The sequence below is a fragment of the Callospermophilus lateralis genome, chromosome 4 (assembly GCF_048772815.1).
Source record: "Callospermophilus lateralis isolate mCalLat2 chromosome 4, mCalLat2.hap1, whole genome shotgun sequence".
NCBI classification, from domain to species: domain Eukaryota; kingdom Metazoa; phylum Chordata; class Mammalia; order Rodentia; family Sciuridae; genus Callospermophilus; species Callospermophilus lateralis.
The window spans coordinates 606,946-627,044 of record NC_135308.1 but is presented as its reverse complement, the minus strand read 5'-3'; the positions used below and the strand labels follow the sequence as shown (position 1 = coordinate 627,044).

The following is a 20,099-nucleotide window of genomic DNA, read 5'->3' as shown; positions in this document are numbered from 1 at the left end:
AGCTCTGAGCCATGGTGACTCCTGTCTCTGCATCTTCTTTCCCCGGCAAGGGTCAGGCATGTACTTGTGTGTGAACACACCTCGGAACGTCATCAGCACAGGTGAGCATGTTTACTCCCACACTCTGATCTTGACGTGCCTCATCAAGACCGTCAGAATGCATGTCTTTTTGTACTTGAACTATCACAGTGAGTCGAGCCAAGGAGAGCAGTCTTGAACACAGAACTGGATACTGCATTTCCACTGCATGAGTTCTGTATTTCATAAAACTGGTTTTCTGTTGGTATGAAACTGTTATGTATTGTTCCAATAACTGATGCATTTTATTTTGTGACTGAAATAACTTCACATTTCCTTTGTAGAATTCTTGTCTTCGCCAATAAAGTCTAATTTTAAGCTCTGTGGACCTTCATTATTTCATCTCGTCTCCCAGTATGAACATTCTGTGTTCAGTCAGCCTTGTGTCACATTCATTTTATGACAGATTTGCCTTTTACATTTATATCTTCATGTCTCATTCTGTGCTGCTTGCTCTGCCCCATGTTTGTTTAACACGTATGAGTAGCTAGACTGAGAAGTCAACTTTGCAACAGAGAGCAACAAGCCTCGATCCCCTTCCGTCTCCTTAGAAACAGAGTCATGACTCCGATCTTTGATTTCAACTCTGGCTCTCCAGTGGACCCTCAGGCAGTTGTGGAGCCCGATGTCTTGCATGTGCATTGTTGAAAACATTGGTATCCTGAGCTGGCAGTACTTGAAGTGTGTTCACGTGGTTTGCAATGCAGTGTCAGGACCACCACTTTCATATCCTTTTCCCCCAATTAAAGTAAATACTTATATCAGCTATTTCTTTCGTTTCCCTTTACTGATTTGACACATCCTTCCTTTCTCTAATTGACAAACGAATGTCATGTGGAAGAAACTGCGAGGCATGTTTGTTGGGGCGGCTAGCTTGAGCGCCACCAGAGGTGAGCGTGCTCACAGGACCTGTTCACAGCAGTGGCTGCAGAGGTGGTCTCGTGAGGAAAGGCACAAGCCCTGCTGCAGATGGTGCCAGAACAGGTCCTGGAACCCCTCCAGAATGTTTTGTTTTAAACTAAAAAACAAGCAAGTCTTTAGGAAGGAAGGCTCTTCCTTTTCTATATGCTCTGACCTTTGGGGGCCAGGGGTAGGGGGTGTTGTTTTCCCTACAATGGAGAATATTTTGTTCACCACAAAAATGCTAATCAAAGAAGAATCAAGCATTGCAGAGGTCATACCTAAAGTGAGATCACCTCAGGGCTTGAGACAGCGTCTATTAACGTCTCGCCCATGCGTAGTAGGTGTACATATGCAGGCTTCGTGTGGATCATGCCATGTTGTATATGCTGTCTTATAGACTGCTTTTAATGTATTATGGAGGATTTTACTTTTCAGTATATAGAGATATATCGTTTTTTCAAGAAGGATTAAGTATATTTTAAGAATAACTTGTTTGTAACTAGTTTTCTCTTCTCTATTGATCAACCTTCATAAGGTTCTATAGTGCTACGCTAGCACCTTTGTATATAAACACCCTTGTACAGGCATGTGTGCATCATTATATTTTACAGATATGTCTGATCAGCTCCTGAAGAAAATTCTTAGAAATGGAAGTAGGTTCCCAAGTTTTAAGGTGTTAGAGTCTTTGGAACAGCAGTCCCAATTTATATTCCTAAAATGTGAATTCACATTTTAGCCAATTGTTTAGATAGAACATCCCCTCTATTTTCATGTGAGAAAATGGTCCCAGGGGGATTCTAGTTCTAACAACTATAAACTCACAGCTTTTCCATGAAGAAACTTAAAATTTTTTTATGGCCAAGGACACTATAAACAAAGTTGAAAAAGGAACAAAAACAGGAAATATTTGCAAGTTACATGATAGATAAGTTAATTTCCTTAAAATAGAGCACATTATTATAAACCAATAAGAAAAATCATCACCCCTATAGAATGAGCCAACTTGAAATGGCAGTGCCTGACATCTGCTAGAGGCCCAGCCGACTGGCCATCCACCTTCCCTGCTGAGGCAGTACCCGGGATGCCCCATGTGGGCCATTTCTGCCACAGGGAGAACTGCTGTGTGGGGCTGCAGTGGTGGCTCACTGTAGAGTACTCGCCTAGCATGTGTAAAGCACTGGGTTCAATCCTCAGCACCACATAAAAATAAATAAAGGTATTGTGTCCATCTACAAAAAAATATTTTTTTAAAAAAGAACAATTGTGATAATAAACATATAAATCATCCTCATGTGGTGCCTTATTTTTATATATTTCACACAAAACATTTGATCCATCTGAAATACATATTGTTTAGGAGAGCATGACGTACATTCTCTTAAAAAAAAAAAAGGAGGAGGGGGAAGAAAAAAAATCATTTACCTAAATTCAGCACCTTCTATTGCATTATCTGTTGATTTTCTTCAGTGAACTTAGAAAACATCTTTACAGTAAATTAATTCCCCTTTTCCTTGCATCATAGCATCTGGGGTTGGACAGTCTCCACTGGCAGTGGTCTGCTCAGGCAGTTGATGGCAATATCACATCCCAGCTGGTGGCATTCAGGTGTCACAGAGCCTTAGCTATGCCCAGATGAAGCATGTGCCCTATAGAAACCAGGGTGCCTCTTGCCCGCCTACTGAAATCTAGAATTCTCCAGCTGTCCCCTCATTCTCCTTATTTTCTTCATAAAAGCTTCATTATCTTTAGTAATTGCCATGTTACCAGTCTATAAATTGGTTAGTTATTACTATCTTAAATAACTACATTTTTGTATGGCCAATATTAATTGCTATGTTTCATGATGGTGCCCACCTTTCTTCTTATAACAGATTTTATGAACCTTGTGAACTCTAAAGTATGGGGAGACGGAAGATCCTGAGTCACTAGTCTCTGTATCTGTAATTTCACAGCAGCAAAACAGTCCCTGAGTTACTTACCTAGTGCTTACCTCGAGGCCTGAACCAAGGATGGCTGCCACTTCTTCTCCCTCATGATGAACACAGCAGAACACAGGCTTTTTTACCCTCCTGCATGGCTGGTCTAGTTGCCATAGTCCCTCCAGTATCTACTCCCTGTGCCTGTGAGATGCATCTCCCTGTTAGTACTTCCCATAAGCCCAGAGAGTTGCCAGATGCCCACGGTCAGGACATAGAGCCAGGCTGGAACACACTCGTCACTCTGGCATACCAGCCACCCCCTTTAGGCTGGTATACCTCTCTGGATATCCACACTTCTGTGGAGAATTGGGGAAGACGAGAATAAGCCATTTCTAAATTCTTTATTCTATTTCTGAAAATATTGCAAGGAACTCGGCCAGTTTCACTGGGAGCCCTGCATATCTTGTGTTCCCCTTGTGCCCATCAGCCCTTCCTCCCCAGGGCAGCACGTCCTTCCTTCCATTCTGTTTCATGGTTTTGGGTGGCTTTTTTCTTTCAACAATATATCTAATATCTAAATAATTTAATACTAGTGTATACCCAAAACAACATTGTTTTAGCCAGCTTTTTTGCTGCTGTGACTAAAGGATCCAACTAGCACAACTATAGAGGAAGAAAAATTAATGTAAGGGCTTATGGTTTCAGAGGTCTTAGTCCATAGAAGCCTGGCTCCATTTCTCCGGGCTGCAGAGTGTGTGGCGAAGGGAAGCAGCTCACACCATGGTGATCAAGAAGCAGAGAGAGACTCCACTCTCCAGACACAAATATATACTCCAGAGCCACGCCCCAATTCTCACCCCCTCCAGCCACACCCCACCACTTCAGTTAACACTCAGTTAATCCCAGCAGGGGATTAAATCACTGACTGGGTTAAGACTCTTACAACCCCATCATTTCTTCTCTGAACCTTCTTGCATTGTCTCACATGTGAGTTTTGGGGGGACATCTCACGTCCAAACCCTGATAAACATACATTGCACTCTCAGGTTCTGGCTGTCTTTCCTACCAGCAGTTTTTACCAGCCATAGCAGGGAAGGCAGGATGGCCAGTCAGCTCAGCCTGTAGCAGAGCAAGTGTAGCAAGTCCAGCTGAGACCAGGTAAGGGGAAAGGAATAGGGTCCTACCTCTGTGGGTCTCAGGACACTGGGGCAGAATTGACTATGACCCCCTTGCCCTTTCTACGGCCTCCTGGCCTGGGTCTTCTCCCTGGGAGGCCCAGCCCACCTGCTCAATGCCATTTGGCCTGTGGTGAGGCTCATCATCTCTGCTTCTATCACTTCAGATTTCTTTTACTATCATTCTTTGTATTTGTTACTCCACCATGCGGCCAGTGCAGTGGTTTCATTAATGAGGTTCTTGGCATAAAAGTTAGCTAGTGAGATCGAAATAAACACACAGACTCAGTTACCTTTTTCTATGACTAGGTCCGAGACGGCTCCCCTCTCTGGTTCCCTCCTCTAACCGCCCGGCAGGGCAGCAAGGATTACTCAGGGCTAGCAGGAGAGAGAGAGAGCGAGCACACCAGGGAGTAGCCTTTTATTGGGGAGCAAGAAATTCAGGGGATAATTCCATCCAGTGAAGGTTGAAGGGGGGCCGCACTCCAAGGTCAGGGTCAGTGATTGGGCCTCCGGGGTCAGTGGTCAGTCACACCCCCACACGGACAGGTTCTCTCAATAGGAGAGGGCCCGGAAAGCTCCAACACAGCCAGAGCGCCTCAGACCCTAACCGGGAGTCATCCAGTCACGTGTGAGAATGGCTCCCGACATGTTACCTTGCCCCTGGGCACCTGATCAGCTCCCACCACCTCTGTGCCTGCCTTGGGCTTCCAGGATTCCCCTGCCTCTCAGTTACTGCCAAGTTAGTGCACTGCTCAGTAAAGGCTTTGGGGTGTCCTCCACCATCATCTGATCTCAGCAGAGTCTAGTTTGTCTTTCTAGACTCACTGCCCCAGGCTGCAGCCTCTTTGACAACCCTCCCCCTCCAATATACACCTTAGCCAATCAATAGCATGTGACTGCTGCCCACCCTTTGCCTCCTGCTTCCAGGCCTTTGCTCAGCATCCACTATGATCAGGTCCGTCCTCCCTGGAGAAATCTCAGCCTTCTCAAACTCTTCTTACCCATCCTCCCCACAGACAAAGACATGTCTTCTCCCCCGTCTCTCTCCTAATTGTGTGGTCCTTCTTCAGGGCTTTTCCCTGTCTACCTTATGGAGTCAGTAATCCTGGCCTAACACACATGTGTTTGTTGTGCCAACCAAACGGATATACGCAAACTTACACAGATGTGCGTGTGGCCAGCTTTTCCCTCCCTGAAGTGCCCTGACCCAGTGCTTGCTAGAGCATGTCTAAGTCAGCATTTGGTGAACAAAGTTGAATAATGATTTATACAAATAGCATTTAAGGCAGGTGTCAGTACTCTTCTGATTCATAATCACAAGAGTGTTTCACTGCATGACAGGGTCTTTGTGCTCGGATTAAGCCACAGAGTCATTGGATCCAAGTCATTTGTATGAAAGCTATTGTGCTTATTATTCCAATAGCAAGCACCAGTTGAAATAGGTATTAATCTCCAAGCTGTTGAAAGCATGAACTAAATGCACAGTTCCCATGTGCATTCTGTAAGAGTTAGACACCCATCCTTTAAATGTGTTTTGACAGAATCAGGCCTTCGATCTAAGGCAGATAGTTTTCAGATCTTACTGATGCTGTCTTAGCTACTGTTCAGCTTTTATCTTTGCTGAAAAGAGCTTGAGACGTAGCTCTGAGCATTCTGGGGTGACTGCTACAATGGGTTGCTCAATTTCCAGCTCCTTTGAGTAATAGGGTACAGCCAGGTCCAGTAGAGCCCTGTGCTGGCTCAGGCGGTGCTTCTGTGTTTCACACTTGCTCAGGATATGGCAAAGTCGGAGATGGTAGTTTTTCAATCTTGTATTAATGTGTTAAAGTGAGACAGAACATTTAACTCTGTCAAAGCCTGTCGTTCCTTGTTGTTAGGTGAGGTGGCTGTGAGGTAGATTGAAGATGGAGACATCTTCGTTTGGATCAGTGATCTCCACAGCCTCACACCTGTCAACAAGTTGAAATAAAAGTCTGGACCTGTTTCATAGGGTCTGATGTCTTGTTGGCACTTGTATTCCATACCCAGATTCTTTCTTGTCTCCATTAAGCTAACTAGCACAGCATTAGGTATTTGTTTGATTAAAGGCTATGTGGGCTGGGGAAAGGAGTGTGGGGATCCTCAAAAAACTAGGAATGGAACCACCATATATCCAGGTATCCCATTCCTTAGTATTTATCCAAAATAACTAAAATCACTACAGTGATACAACCACTTCAATGTTTATAGCAGCACAATTCACAAGAGCCAAATTATGGAATCAGCCCAGATGCCTGTCAGCAGATGAATAGATAAGGAAAATGTGTGTATGTACACAATGGAGTTTTACTTGGCCATAAAGAAGAATGAAATTAAGGCATTTGCTGGTAAATGGATAGAACTGGAGAACATCATGCTAAGTGAAATAAGCCAGATGAAGAAAATCAAGGGTCAGATGTTTTCTGGAGTGACTGCTTCTCATATTGGAAGCTAGAGCAAAATAAGGGAAACAGCAGGAAGAGTCATAGGATATCATAAAGATATAGGGAAGATCTTTGGAGTAGAAGAAGGATGTTGAGAGGGAGGGAAGAGGGATGGGAAAGGGGAGAAAATGCAGAATGGACTTAACAAAATCTTATGTCCACATATAAATATACCACGGGGAATTTCACTTCTTTGTGTGTGGAAAGCAAGGAGAGGATCAATGGAGTGGAACAGAAAGATGAGGGAGAGAGGGGGAGGGAAGAGGAACAAGGATGAAACAGAGTGGGTTAGATCTCATGCGTGTATGATCTTGTCGGGATGAACCCAACTGGTATGTACAACTATAATGCTCTATTCAAAAAAGACTGGATATTAATACCAAGAATTAGCAAATGGAATTATATCTAATTCAAAGCTTCTGCACAACAAAGAAGATAACGTGAAGAGAGAATCTACAGAATGGGAGAGAAATCTTTAGTGGCTACTCTTCTGACAGAGGATTAATATCTAGACTGTATAAAGAGCTCAAAAAAGTTAACACCAAAAAAAAATCCCAGTTAATTAATGTGAAATGAATTAAACAGATACGTTGTGAAAGAAGAAATACAAATAGCCAACAAATATGTGAATAAATGTTCGACATCTTTAGCAATTAGGCAAATGCAAATCAAAACCACACTGAGATATCCTCTCACTCCAATTAGGATGGCAGCAATCAAGAATACAAACAATAAGTTCACTGTTGGTGGGATTGGGAATTAGTCTAACCACTATGGAAATCAGTATGGAGATTCCTCAAAAAAGCAGAAATGGAACCACCATATGACCCAACTATACCAGTTTTCTGTATTTATCCTAAAGAATTAAAATCAGCGTATTATAGTGACACATGCACATGCATGTTTATAGCAACACAATTCACATAGCCAAACTATGGAACCAGCCTAAATGTCTCTCAGTGGGTAAATGATGTAAGAAAAGGTGATATATCTTCATTCAGCCATAAAGAAGAATGAAATTATTTCATTTACAGGAAAATGAATGGAACTTGAGAACATTATGTTAAGGGAAATAAGCTAGACTCAGAATGTCAAGAGCCATAAATTTTCTCTCAAATGTGGAAGCTAGAAAGGACAAAAGAAAATAAAGATGGGTAAACATCTCATGATAATAGAAGTGAGGTCAGTAGAGGAGAGGAAAGGGACCAGGTAGAGGGAGGACAGAAAGAGGAGAAATAGTGGAGAATGACATTGGTGAAATACATTGATTGTGTGCATGTATAAATATGTAGCAACAAATCCCACCATTATGAACAATTATAGTGCACCAGTAAAAAATACCTGAGAAAAACAAATTGCCAACAAGTGTATAGTCATGTTGTATGCATGGGTAGAAATATCATGTTGAATTCTATTAATAGAATCATGTATAAAATTAATATACAATTAATAAAAATGGTCATAATAAGTAAAGATTGTGTGGGTGCAGAAGGTCATATGTTAATTTTGAAATAGCTTATCAGTGGAATCTCCACAATTTTTTTAAGCCTGCTGAGGGAGGGAGGAAGGAAGGAGAAAGGGATAGAGTCAAAAAGGACAAGTTTGTTCATGATTGCCCCTTGTTTTCTTAAATCACACTTACCTATTCCAAAGCACTGTTGGCACATATTCACAAAAATATTTGGATTACACTAATATTTATATCTTAGCAAAGATCTATACTGTTTTTAGATCTCACTAGAGTGATTTATGAGTACTTTTATTAGATATTGGTTAATGTGTATTCAACTAATAGAGGTTCCACAATGAGACGGTATGAAAATAAGACAGGAGATCATTTTTTAAAATACAGTGCAAATTGCCTAAAGCTGAAGAGACACTCAAGTATGGAAAAATGATTATAGTAATAATCCTAATTGTGAAGAAAGATCTATAGGATGTCAGAAAATACAAACATAGTCCAAAGAAGAAAACAGAACTCTTGAGGAAAGAATGAGAATTAATCTGAGGTTCTCAGAGCCCATCACATTCTCCAGGGCACAACTGAAAAAGTGAGCTTTAAGTTAGTCTTCAATTCAAAAGTCCAAGTCAAAAAGAATACTCGTACAGCACTTCTCAGTGTCAGAGCCTCTCACCTGGCCTCATCTGGCTGTGTGGTCACCAGGCCTGCTCATCCACAGAACGGAACTGCTGGTGACCTGAGCCGTCAGAGTCCTTAGACAAAAGAGACCGCCCCATGGCTACTGACGATTCAGCAGAGCAAAGTGGGAGAACGTGCCAGAACAGAGATGTTTTCCCATCTCACTTACCTTTCAGCCATCTGGATCTCATTTTTCTAGTCTGTATAACGAGGGATTTCATGAGAAAGAAGTAAAAGAGCAAGGAGAGAGAAAATAGAAGGTGAGGAACTGAACAGAAGCACTTGACAGGCACAGAACAAATCAGCAGGCCAGTGAGTGACCTGACGCAGCTTTGAGCCTCACAGGGCAGAACCCATCAGGGCTTCTTTCCTGATTGTATCTCGTCTCCTAGCAAGTACTAGGGGCAAGAGAGTGCTCATGGAAGGGTGGCTGCCTCCCAGCCACCACCCTCTGCAGACTCCAGGTAAGTGGTTCCTGGCCTGGCAGCACCCTCTGCCCTGAGGGTAGTTTTCATTTTGTTAAATAGGACTTGTGTCGTTCCCTCAGGCCTACCTATTCTCACTTGTTGCAGGGATACAAGTTTGTTTACTGGTTACATGTGATTTCCCATGGAATTTGTACAATATCTTTATCGCTATCTGTTCCTTATTCTTAAAAATTATTCATGAAATATGAAAGGAAAATTTTTCTGGTGTGGGAAAAATTCATACAGTTGTTATACTCAACATGGACACTGTACAGAAATGAGACTGTGCTGGGGGGCTTAACCCTCCATCATCAACAGTGGGGAGGTTGAAGGCACAGAAAAACCCGTCCAGAAATGGTTTTAGAGAACCAGTAGTAGTCTACTGGTTCAGCATCTACTTTATTGTGCAGCAAGAATAGCTTTTATAGTGGGTACATGTAACAGTCATGATAAGCCAGAGGTAATACATGCATATTACCTTACAGAAGTTAAAGACACCAAGAGTCCAGAAATTGCCTCATAGCCCAGCCCCACACCAGCAGGGGAAAACCTTCTTGTCAAGGAACAAGGAAATTGCACTTACCAGTGTTCTGACAGCACTTTGTCCCAAAACATAGCATTCAATGTTAGGACTTCCCTGTGGCACAATGAATAAGATAGGCATTCCTCCATGAGGGTCCAAGGTTAGACCCTGCAGCTGGACTGTGGTGGAAGGATTTACATAAGACTGCTGAATCTTGAAACAGGGAAGCTGTATGAGTCTGTGAGTTTTCAATGTAAATTTCATTGCATTTATATTTTCAGTCAGTCCTTAATCCCAGGGCAATCACAGCCTACTCAGAAACACTAGTGTTCACAAAGGTTAGCAGTTAGGCACTGAGTTAGACAAGTTGATAAATCTCTTCTACTTGGAGATGACTGACCATATTCTGATGGCTTTATACTCCATTTCCACCAGGTGGCTCTCTTGCACCCTTTGGTCCATGGCTTCTGGGTTCCTAGTAATCCTGAGACTCACTGCATTGTTTTAGGTTGTAGTATCCCTGGCTGTGTGACATAGATCAACTCCTTCACTGTCAAGGACTCTCAGTAAAATCATGGGCACCCAGTATTCATGCCTAACTTAATCTTTATCAGTCTGATTGGGAGAGAGAAACCCAGAGTAAGAGAATACCTTTTTGTAAATGGGGATATCAACAAGTAACTCGGCTCCTGTAAATTTAAATGGGTCACAGGTAGCTATTACTTTGAGCTCCAAAGACAATTGAGTCGTTATTTGTGGAGAAGATAAATAAATTTTTTTAATTCATTTTTGAGCTGTCAATGAACCTTTATTTTAATTATTTATATGCCGTACTAAGAATTGAACTCAGTACCTCACACATTCTAGGCAAGTGCTCTGCCACTGAGCCACAACCCAAGCCCAACAAGCAACTTTTGCTTTTGACTTTCAGAGTGCAAGGATTGTCCTGTAATTGCTCCATATCTACTTCTATGGCATCTAAATCTAAGCTGTCTGTGGGGAACCTTGTAGGTCAAAAGTCGGAGATATGGGCAGCCTCTGTCACGTCTCCTCTCATCCTATAGGAGCTCTGTCTCTTCTCACTTGAATAAATCCTACCCTTTCAAGAAAAATGAAGAAGAGGAAGGGTAGGGAGAAGAGAAGGAGAATGAAAAAAGAAGTTGTAAGATCCTTATTCATGGAGAGGTGGTAGGTCAGTATGAAGAAAAAACAGTTTCTACCAATAAGTAGCAACTGTTATCAGTACCTGGACCATGTGCTATGGGAACACAAAGGATTGGGCAATTGGGAGAGTTTGGATAGGACATGAAATTTGAGCGGGTGCTTGATAGTTAACAAACTGTTACTAGTAAACAAAAGGATTGGTTGGTTTTAGACAGAATGATTATGAAAGGTCTGGTTTGTTTTGGATGAAAAATGTCAGCATCAAACTTGTCGTTGTCTTCTTTCATTAGGAGTTGATTCTGCATGAGCTGTATTCTCCTTGTTTAAATGGCTCATGTGTGTGTACCATCGCCTGAGAGATGATCTAACATTAAAGGAGAAAATAAGTGGAACTTGACATTGACTTTATTGATTGCATGTTATATATTTTTATTAGCATACAATACTGTTTTTCAAAAGAAATGTTGAATGATGTCTCTTGTCTAAATTAATGAGAAACTCTTCAAAATAGATAACATCAAAACTTATACTTGGGAAACATTACAGGTATATGCTTTTCAGAGAAATAGTTTTTAAGCATGTGGCTACTGTTTTAGATATGAGAAGATAGTCAGCAACCATAAATTTAGGACAGTTAAATTTTCCTACAGTAAATAGTGTCTGACATCTATACGAAAATCAAGAGGTGGAACATGAGTGTCAAAGCATAAGCAAAAGTACTGAAACAGACTTTGGGTAGTGAGTATTCATTCAGATTAGTTAGTCATGCCTTTTCCCCAGAACAAAACAAAAAGGCAGTTTGTCAGTCTGGCATCTAATACCAGAAGCATTAGGGCACACTCTATGCCTAATTACTGATGAACCGTATAAAAGTACCATAAAATCCAGTCACATCCTAATGGAAAAGGGTTTGAACAAAAAACCTCTTGGGATTGTTATAGAGAGTTGAAAACACAGTTCCTGAACAATTCCAGTCCTGAGGGTGCTCACCTGTGAGCGCTCCGGTCCCTGGGACCATTGCCTCTGCTGCTGCAGGACTGGACCGAAACCCAGCATGGCGCCCAGTCAGCTTCACCGTGAGGGCTTGCCTGACAGGACTTCTGTGGCTGGGCGCCACAGTTCTGCACTTTCTGTCCCTCAGGTCGGCCCTCCCATCTCTCACCAGTGCCCTTTGCTCAGGGTGTGTGTGCCTCAGTTTAGCTTCTGGGTGGGCTGTGGTCAGTGCGGAGCTGAGCATCACACGCTCTCTCCTTGCCCAGTGTCTGGGGAGGAGAGGAGGCTGGCGTGCCCTGCTTTGCTCTGAAGCTTGGGAAAGGTCTCCACTGGGTCCCCTTGCAGAAGACTCCAGCCCGTCTGCTGAGTCCCGAGAGTCTGCACGTCACCCTTGCCCTTTCCTTCCTTTTTCAAGGCTGTGTTTAATCTATTTAAGCCACTTATACCTTGATATTAAATAATTTGAACAAGTCTTTTCTTCATTTATACTATTTTACTTTCTTGACTTTCCTATTCTTCAAGTTTAAAAATAAATTAACTTCATCTAATTTTAATTTTTATTTAATGGCTTGCTTCATGATTTTATTCTAATTCAGGTATTTAGCACTTTATTGCCCTCTTTTAAATCCTTTATTGTATTGCTTATGAAATTCTTGTCACTTTGTTGGTCATTTTATGGAAAGTTAACATAGAAAATTAGCAAAATAAATGTGAGTGTTTCATAGACTACACATCAGAGTGTTTTATTAGTGAGGCACTGCCTGCCCACTCTGCCATTATGTGTCTATTAGTTTTCAAGACTCAAATATACAAACAGGACAAATGAACACATTTCCTGAATACATGTAATTTCAGCCTATTAGAAACTAACATAGAAAAGGTAAAGATTATTTCAGTATCAAAATATTTTTTAGGAAAAAAATGGAAGAACTAATTTTTTTAAGATTTTTTTATTAACTCTAATTAGTTATACGTGACAATAAAAGGCATTTTGATCCATCACGCATAAATGGAGTATAATTTCTCATTCTTGTTGTACATGATATAGACTCACACCAGTTGTGCAATCATATATGCATATAGGATAATAATATCCAATTCATTGTTATCCTTTATACTCCCATACCCCCTCCCTTCCCTTCACTCCCCTCTAAATAATCCAAAGTACTTCTCTTCTTCCCTAGCCACCCCGCTTATTGTGAATTAGCATCTGCATATCAGAGAAACATTCAACCTTTGGTTTTGTGGGATTGGCTTATTTTGCTTAGCATGATACTCTCCAGCTCCATTTATTTACCAGCAAATGCCATCATTTCATTCTTCTTTAAGGCTGAGTAATATTCCATTGTGTGTGTGTGTGTGTGTGTGTGTGTGTGTGTGTAAAACATTTTCTTTATCCATTCATTTGTTGAAGGATACCTAGATCGGTTCCATAGTTTAGCAATTGTGAATTGAGCTGCTATAAACGTTGATGTGGCTGCGTCACTGTCGTGTGCTGATTTAAAGACATTTGGGTATAACTGAGGAGTGGGATAGCTGGGTCAAATGGTGGTTCCATTCCAAGTTTTCTGAGGAATCTCCATAGTGCTTTCTATAATACTTGCACCAATTTGCAGTCCCACCAACAATGTATGAGTGTGCCGTTTCCCCACATCCTCGCCAACGTTTATTGTTGCTTGTATTCTTGATAGCTGCCATTCTACAGGAGAGATGAAATCTTAGAGTGGCTTTGATTTGCGTTTCTCTAATTGCTAGAGACGTTGAGCACTTTTTCATGTATTTGTCGACTGCTTGTTTTCTTCTGTGCGGTGTCTGTTCAGGAGGAACTCTGTTCTTGTCTCTGATGCCAACCCAATAATGAGGACATAGTCTTAAGGAAAAGCGGGGCAAAAAGGTTGATTTGCTAGCAAAGGGGAAACACAGGGGACTCCTGTCCCAAAGGCTGGGGTTCTGCCCATCAGCAGAAACTGGGGGCTTTTAAAGAGGTGATTCAGAGAAAATGAGATTAGGAAAGAAAAGATGAGGGAACAGAAGATCGGGCTGGGAGAAGGTCCGAGAAGGTCAGAGGCGAGAAGATCAGGAGGAGACAGTGGGGAAAGAGTAAGTTTCCAAGCCACAGCGGATAGAGGCAGGGCCTAGATGAACCCTGTTACAGAACTCATCGTTTTAAAAAGGATTCGGTAATATATATGTGACTACATCCATATTAAGTATTTATAAAGTAAATATTTAGCTCACAACAGATATGTACAACTTCACTTCTGATGACAAGTCAGTCTTTCCCGTGATGGTTTCTAATTTCCACCAGGCATCCACATTTAAAATCATGAAAAAGTCAGTGTCTAGACTTGTGTTTTAACCCAACTTCTTTTTTATACTATTAAGATTCCATGTATTTTTCAATGTCATTGGGAACTAAAAGCTAAATCATCTCTGTAACTGGAGCCTGTTATATTGTAACATGGTACAGCTAGCTTCTTACTCCAGCATTTCATCAGAATGTAGGTGATGATTAGTATCTCAGAGAATTTTGACAAATTTAGATTATTTTTAAAATTAGCATGTCTGGGAGGTGTGTTTTGGGGAGTCTTCAAACTGTGTGCTTCTCAGATTGTAAGTAGCCAGACCTCTGTGTAAATTCCATCCTTGCTTTCCAAGTGCCCATTTTCCTGTAGATTTCATTTTCTTGGTGTGAAGAATTGAGTTATATGCCTCCAAACACTGGAGCAAGTCACTTGAGAAGGGAGCTGGGAGATGCAGTGCAGAGTGTTAGGCGGCCTCACAAGATCACATGTGCCTTAGAGCTGGTCTCAGTAGGAAGGAAGAACCAGAGAGGGGCTTTCAGTTGTCTAAATAAAGCTTTAGGTGTCCTTTTTCCTTGACTCTGTGTCTGCAGGGACCTTCCTGGCATCTAAAAAGCTAAGCTTTCTTTACTTTTCTTTCCTTCATCACTGCTTGGGCCCATTGGCAGAACTTCGGAAGCTGGGATGGGGTGGTTCAGTGGTAGAGTGCTTGCCTGGTGTGCGCCAGCCCCTGGGTTCAACCCCAGCGTGGATGGGATGGGAGTGGACAGAGTTTAAAAAAGAAAAAAAGAAACAAACACACACTTGGGAAGCTGCAGGGCAGTCATCAGTGTCTGCCCTGGGAAGTGGGTGAGGACAGGGACTCTCCCGGGCCAGAAGCTGGGCCTTTTGTGTCGGCCTTTCTTTGGAGCTACATGGCTCAGCCTACTCAGGGTTCCACCAGGAGCTTGCAGCACAGTTAAGGCTGTGGGGTCCCCACTCCACAGCCCATGAGCTGAGGCCTTGGTCACTGCATCTCACACTGGTGCTGGAATCTGGCTCACTGATCGACACTGGAGCCACACAACTCTGTTGTACCCCCTTATTCCGACATGCTATAAATAAAGCATAACTCAGTGCCCTATCTACCCATCTTTCATGCTCAAAAGACTCTATACTGGTATTGCCTTTGACGTTGTCCAGTGTGGATAGTAGGTTACCCAAGCACCCTGTGATCCTCCCTGTGGCCAGACAGGAGAACAAAGGAATCACATAGATCTTAACCTTGGAATGATGATAGCTGGGCTTGGGGGAGGCGCGCATCTGGTGCATAGAAAAGAGGGAGGCCAGGGAGTGATGCCCATGTTGACTGGAAAGCTAATCAGGAGCTCGGCTGGGAAGAGAATGGCAGCCTGTGAAGGGTTAGAAGGAATTCTAGACAAAGCTGGATGTGGCTGGGCTGAAAAGGGATAATGCTGAAGTCTTGGTAAGAGAGAGGAACTCACATTCACGTAAAAACAGCCTGAGTTTATCTCTAGGTCATTGAGCATCAAACCTTTTATTTCTTCTTTGCTTTTTTCCCCTCCTTCCACATGTCTATCCATCCATCCTCCAAAGCCCAACTGGGAATTTATTGTGAATTGATGGAGAGCAGTACTTTAAATGCCAGTGGGAGTGTGTAGCACACACCTGTAATCCAACAACTTGGGAGGGTGAGGAGGAGGATTTCTATTCAAGGCCAACCTGGGTGACCTAGCCAGAACCTGTCTTAAAATAAACTTTTTTTTTAAAGGGCTGGGGGTGTGGCTTACTGGTGGTATAACAGTAGTCCACGCTGTGCTTTTTAAGATGCTTCTTTCTCTTCCTCTATCCATGCTCCTACCTAATCTCTACCCTTTCCTAATCTCAAGGGAAACAGGGTTACTTCTCTTCCCCATTTTAGGCAGTGTTATCTGTCCTCGACTTTATACCTATCATAGGAACAAAGTGACCCAGACTTTGGGGATGGCACCAAAAGATCTCAGAAATGACTGTCTCCCAAATTAACAAGTGAATTACAACACCAACAGAGAACACATGGAATGTAGCCTTTAAATCATCTCTTTAACACACCCCCCCCCCCGTTCTGGACTGGGGATGTGGCTCAGTGGTCAAGTGCCCCTGAGTTCAATCCCTGATACCAGCCCCCCCAAAAAAAATGGAAATTGAGTCCCATTATGTAAATGGAATTTATAAAATGAGGTCTTTGGTTTCTATTTATTTTATCTTCTCCACTGCTCTGTTTTTGAACAGATTTTGGTTTTTGATTAATGTTGTTTTCTTTCCATGTTATTCACTTGATCATGCTCAATACAAAACAAAGGTTTTTATCACTTTTTCATTGTAGAAAGAGAAATGCCGTTTATTAGCCTAGAAAGAGAATCACTGGACTTCATCCTACACATTACAGTGAAGCCATCTGAGTATTTCTGAGATGTTACTTTTAAAGAGCAATGTGTGTAATTTGTCTTTGAGTGTGAGTTCTAAGTTCCTTGGTTTGAACTCTTTTTAAAGGTGTATTAAAATAATAGTAAAATAATAGAAATTTTTTTAAATGATTTTTTTAAAAATAGGGCTGGGGTTGTAGTTCAGTGGTAGAGCACTTGCCTAGCACATGTGAGGCACTGGGTTCCATCCTCAGCAACACATAAAAAATAAATAAAGATATTGTGTTCATCTACAACTAAAAAAATTTAAAAATAAGTAAAATAATAAAAATAAATTAATATTAAGTGCCCACACAAATTTATATGAGAGAATTGATAAATATTGTTCCAGAGCATTTTTGCCACGTCCACTTTTTGAGGTCTGATTTATAGTCTTTTTAAAATAGATTATTAGTATGATCATTCTCAATAGGACAACCCTTTGTATTACAGTCTGACCCCTTAAAAAGAGAAAAGGAGCCACACAGAATGAAACTGACGTGAGCTCAGTGGCTGGAGGAGCTGTCCCAGCCAGGGACGAGCGTGGAGAGCGTCCCAGAGCTGCTTCCAACTGCTCTCCTTAGTGGGTGTCAAGGTGCTCCTTCTGACCCCCACTGGGCTTCCCATGGGGTTATGAAACACTCGTGGAATCTCTCATCCAAACTAATGAAGTAAAGTATGTTTTTATTTAAAAAGAAACCAACAAAAAGAAATTTTTGTCTTTCCAAAACTGAACCTAGTTCCCTAGGTTAATATTAAAATTTTTTAATATTAGTATTTTCTAGACCATCTCAAGGGTCGACTATTTTTCGACTACCCTTGGGAAATACTGTATTCAAAAATCCATTGGTGATTGAAGGAAAGCAATGAAATACACTAATTATGTGCTGGACCATAATCCTGTATCATGATATTATGAGAAGGAGTTTTGGCTTCCTGCTGAGTTTGAGACAGCAGTAGGTTTCATAGATACGGTTGCTAAGTATATCAGGAGAAAACTGGGAACTCTCATTCAAAAATAGCAGTGGAATTAGTCATCATTCATTCCCGTCACACAGTGTCTGATCTGACAATGCCACAAAACACAAAGCTGGAGAGGGGCATCTGTGTCAGATGAGAGATGAGTTCAGTGGATATTAAAGTATGCATTGCATGTATGTAAGCATGATGTGCATGATGTGCCTGCTTAGCCAGCTTGATGGGAGTTAGGCTGCATACTGACTTGAGATGTATAGGCAGGGGAAGAGCACTGTGTTCTGTGACCACAGCTTTGTCCCCTAGCACTTGCCCAGGCGGCTCCCTTTCGAGTTTATTGAGAAAACTTGGGTGATTGTGAGAGCTGCTTTGAAGAATTTAACATGGAAGACAAATTAGACATATTCTAATTTCAGAAGGGAGATTAGTATAAAACTCAGTAGAAATCATAGGAAAACATGTTTTTGTTCAATCTAAAAATATCTGGCCTTCATACAGTATTTCAAAAATTTCATGTACATTACTTAATCTTGATTTCTCATAGGGATCTGTCATGGGGTAAGACGTGGCTTAGAAAATTGAACAAGAACTTCCTAGAAATGAGAGTTGTCTGAAAACCCAACCACTGCGAAGTGCAGTGGCTAGCTTTGCAGAGGCTGACTTGCTCCGACAGGACCTGAAGAAGGCATGAGTGTCCTTCACACGACACGGTACGGATCAGCTCTGCGTGGTTGACGACCTTCAAGGGTGCACACGTGTGCAGGATTTTACATCACCCTTTCTTCCTTTGCATATGCACCCTTGATTGTTGGAGTCTTCATCTGTAAACTGTGCCTGATCCACTCATCTGAGACCCTCCTTATGCTAACAGTGACTTATACATCCACATTTCTCCTTACTGGTGCTTCTGGCTGACACTGTGTGCCCTTCTGGATTGCTGTGCCCCATTCTTGACACTGTATCCCACCCCCATCGAGCGGTGTGTCCCTCCCTCCTTTAATTTTTTTTATATTTTTTTTTTAGTTTTCGGTGGACACAACATCTCTTTATTTTTTTATTTTTATGTGGTGCTGAGGATCGAACCCAGCACCCTGTGCATGTCAGGCGAGCGTGCTACCGCTTGAGCCCCAACCCAGCCCTCCCTCCTTCCTTTCTACTTCTGGCACCCTTCAAGTGAGGTGCTGCTCCCACCAGCCCATGAGACTCGGGTGTGAATCTCTTTTCCCATTCTGTGATGTCACAGTGGCAGTTTGCAGTCAGTCATACTGGAAATATTTATATCAGGAAAATTGGCAAATAATACATCTCAGGACTTTTGTACCCAAAGACTGCTTGTTTTCTAATTTTTGCAAGTAAAAAGTTGAATGATTTTTATTAAAATGTAAACAGTACAAAAATTCATGCAAATTTTCCTATGGCTATCAGAATGAAAATTTACACCTAATAAACATCAACTCTTATATCCTTAAAAACATTCTAGGTGTCATAATTGTAACAGCTGTGTGTATATGTCTATATGTGACTTTGTTTTAGGGGAGGGAATATGTAGACTGCTCAATCCCAGGATCTTGGTAGCATAATTATTGTGAGGAAAGGTTGAGAATCAGAAGCAAGTAATTTAGATTCTTTTTCTACTAAAATTATAAAATCCCAATGAAAATTTATTTACCTAATACATGTTTTGTTTCTCTTTGTTTTGTTTTAATACTGGGCATTGAATACAGGGGCTCTCCACCACTGAGCAACATTCCAGCCCTTTTAATTTTTTTATTTTGAGGATCTCCCTAAATTGCCCAGGCAGGCCTTGAATTTGCAATCCTTCTGCCTCAGCCTCCAGAGTCGCTGGTATTATGGGCAGGTACCATCCTGCCGCGCTAACCTAATACATTTGTTACGGTTCAAGTACATTGAAAACTCTTCATATGATTTTTTTTAAAAACAGATCATGATCCTCCTGGTCAATCAAAAAGAAGAAGAATTAGAAAGCATAAATTAAAGAAAAAATTTAAGAATCCTAATAATGTTCATATAGAACTGCCAGAATTAGAGAAACAGCAGAATCTTTTACAACAAATACAGCCACAGCCGACAGATGGCCCCATAATGAGCAAAAATAAGAAAAGGAAGCTAAAAAAGAAGCGGCAAATTAGAAGGAAGAAAGCAGCTGGCGTCGTAACCAGGGCCACTGGTGTCAGCTTCCTGTACCAACCTGAGGAGAGCGGCAGTGAGCAGGACGACCTGAGGGGTGCTACACGAGGAGTCCAGGACAGCCAGGAGGCCGCCTCAGCAGAGGCCAGCCAAGAAGAAGATGCGGCCACCACCCAGGAAGACGTTGAGATTCACAGTCTAAAGGCAGAGGGCATCCTGAACTTTCTGAAATCAACACAAGAAATTTATTTCTATGATGGTATGTCTTTTCCTGATTTCCTTTGAATAATAGCATCCACTTTATATTTAGGAAAAAACAAATATAGTAAAATACTTAAACATTTGTAGTGTAAAATGCATTAGAAAATTCAAAGTAAACAATTAGTTTCAAAGGGAAAAAAT

The 20,099-nt window shown here is 41.6% G+C and overlaps 1 protein-coding gene across 2 annotated transcripts in view; it reads left to right on the top strand.

The window, feature by feature from the left end:
- Positions 1–20,099, top strand: part of Erich1 (glutamate rich 1) — a 78,348-nt gene that overhangs the window by 46,426 nt on the left and 11,823 nt on the right. For both annotated transcript variants that reach the window (XM_076852237.1, XM_076852238.1), the window contains exon 4: positions 19,492–19,956. In XM_076852237.1, the coding sequence (XP_076708352.1) occupies positions 19,492–19,956 (465 nt within the window). The remainder of the gene's footprint in view (positions 1–19,491; positions 19,957–20,099) is intronic.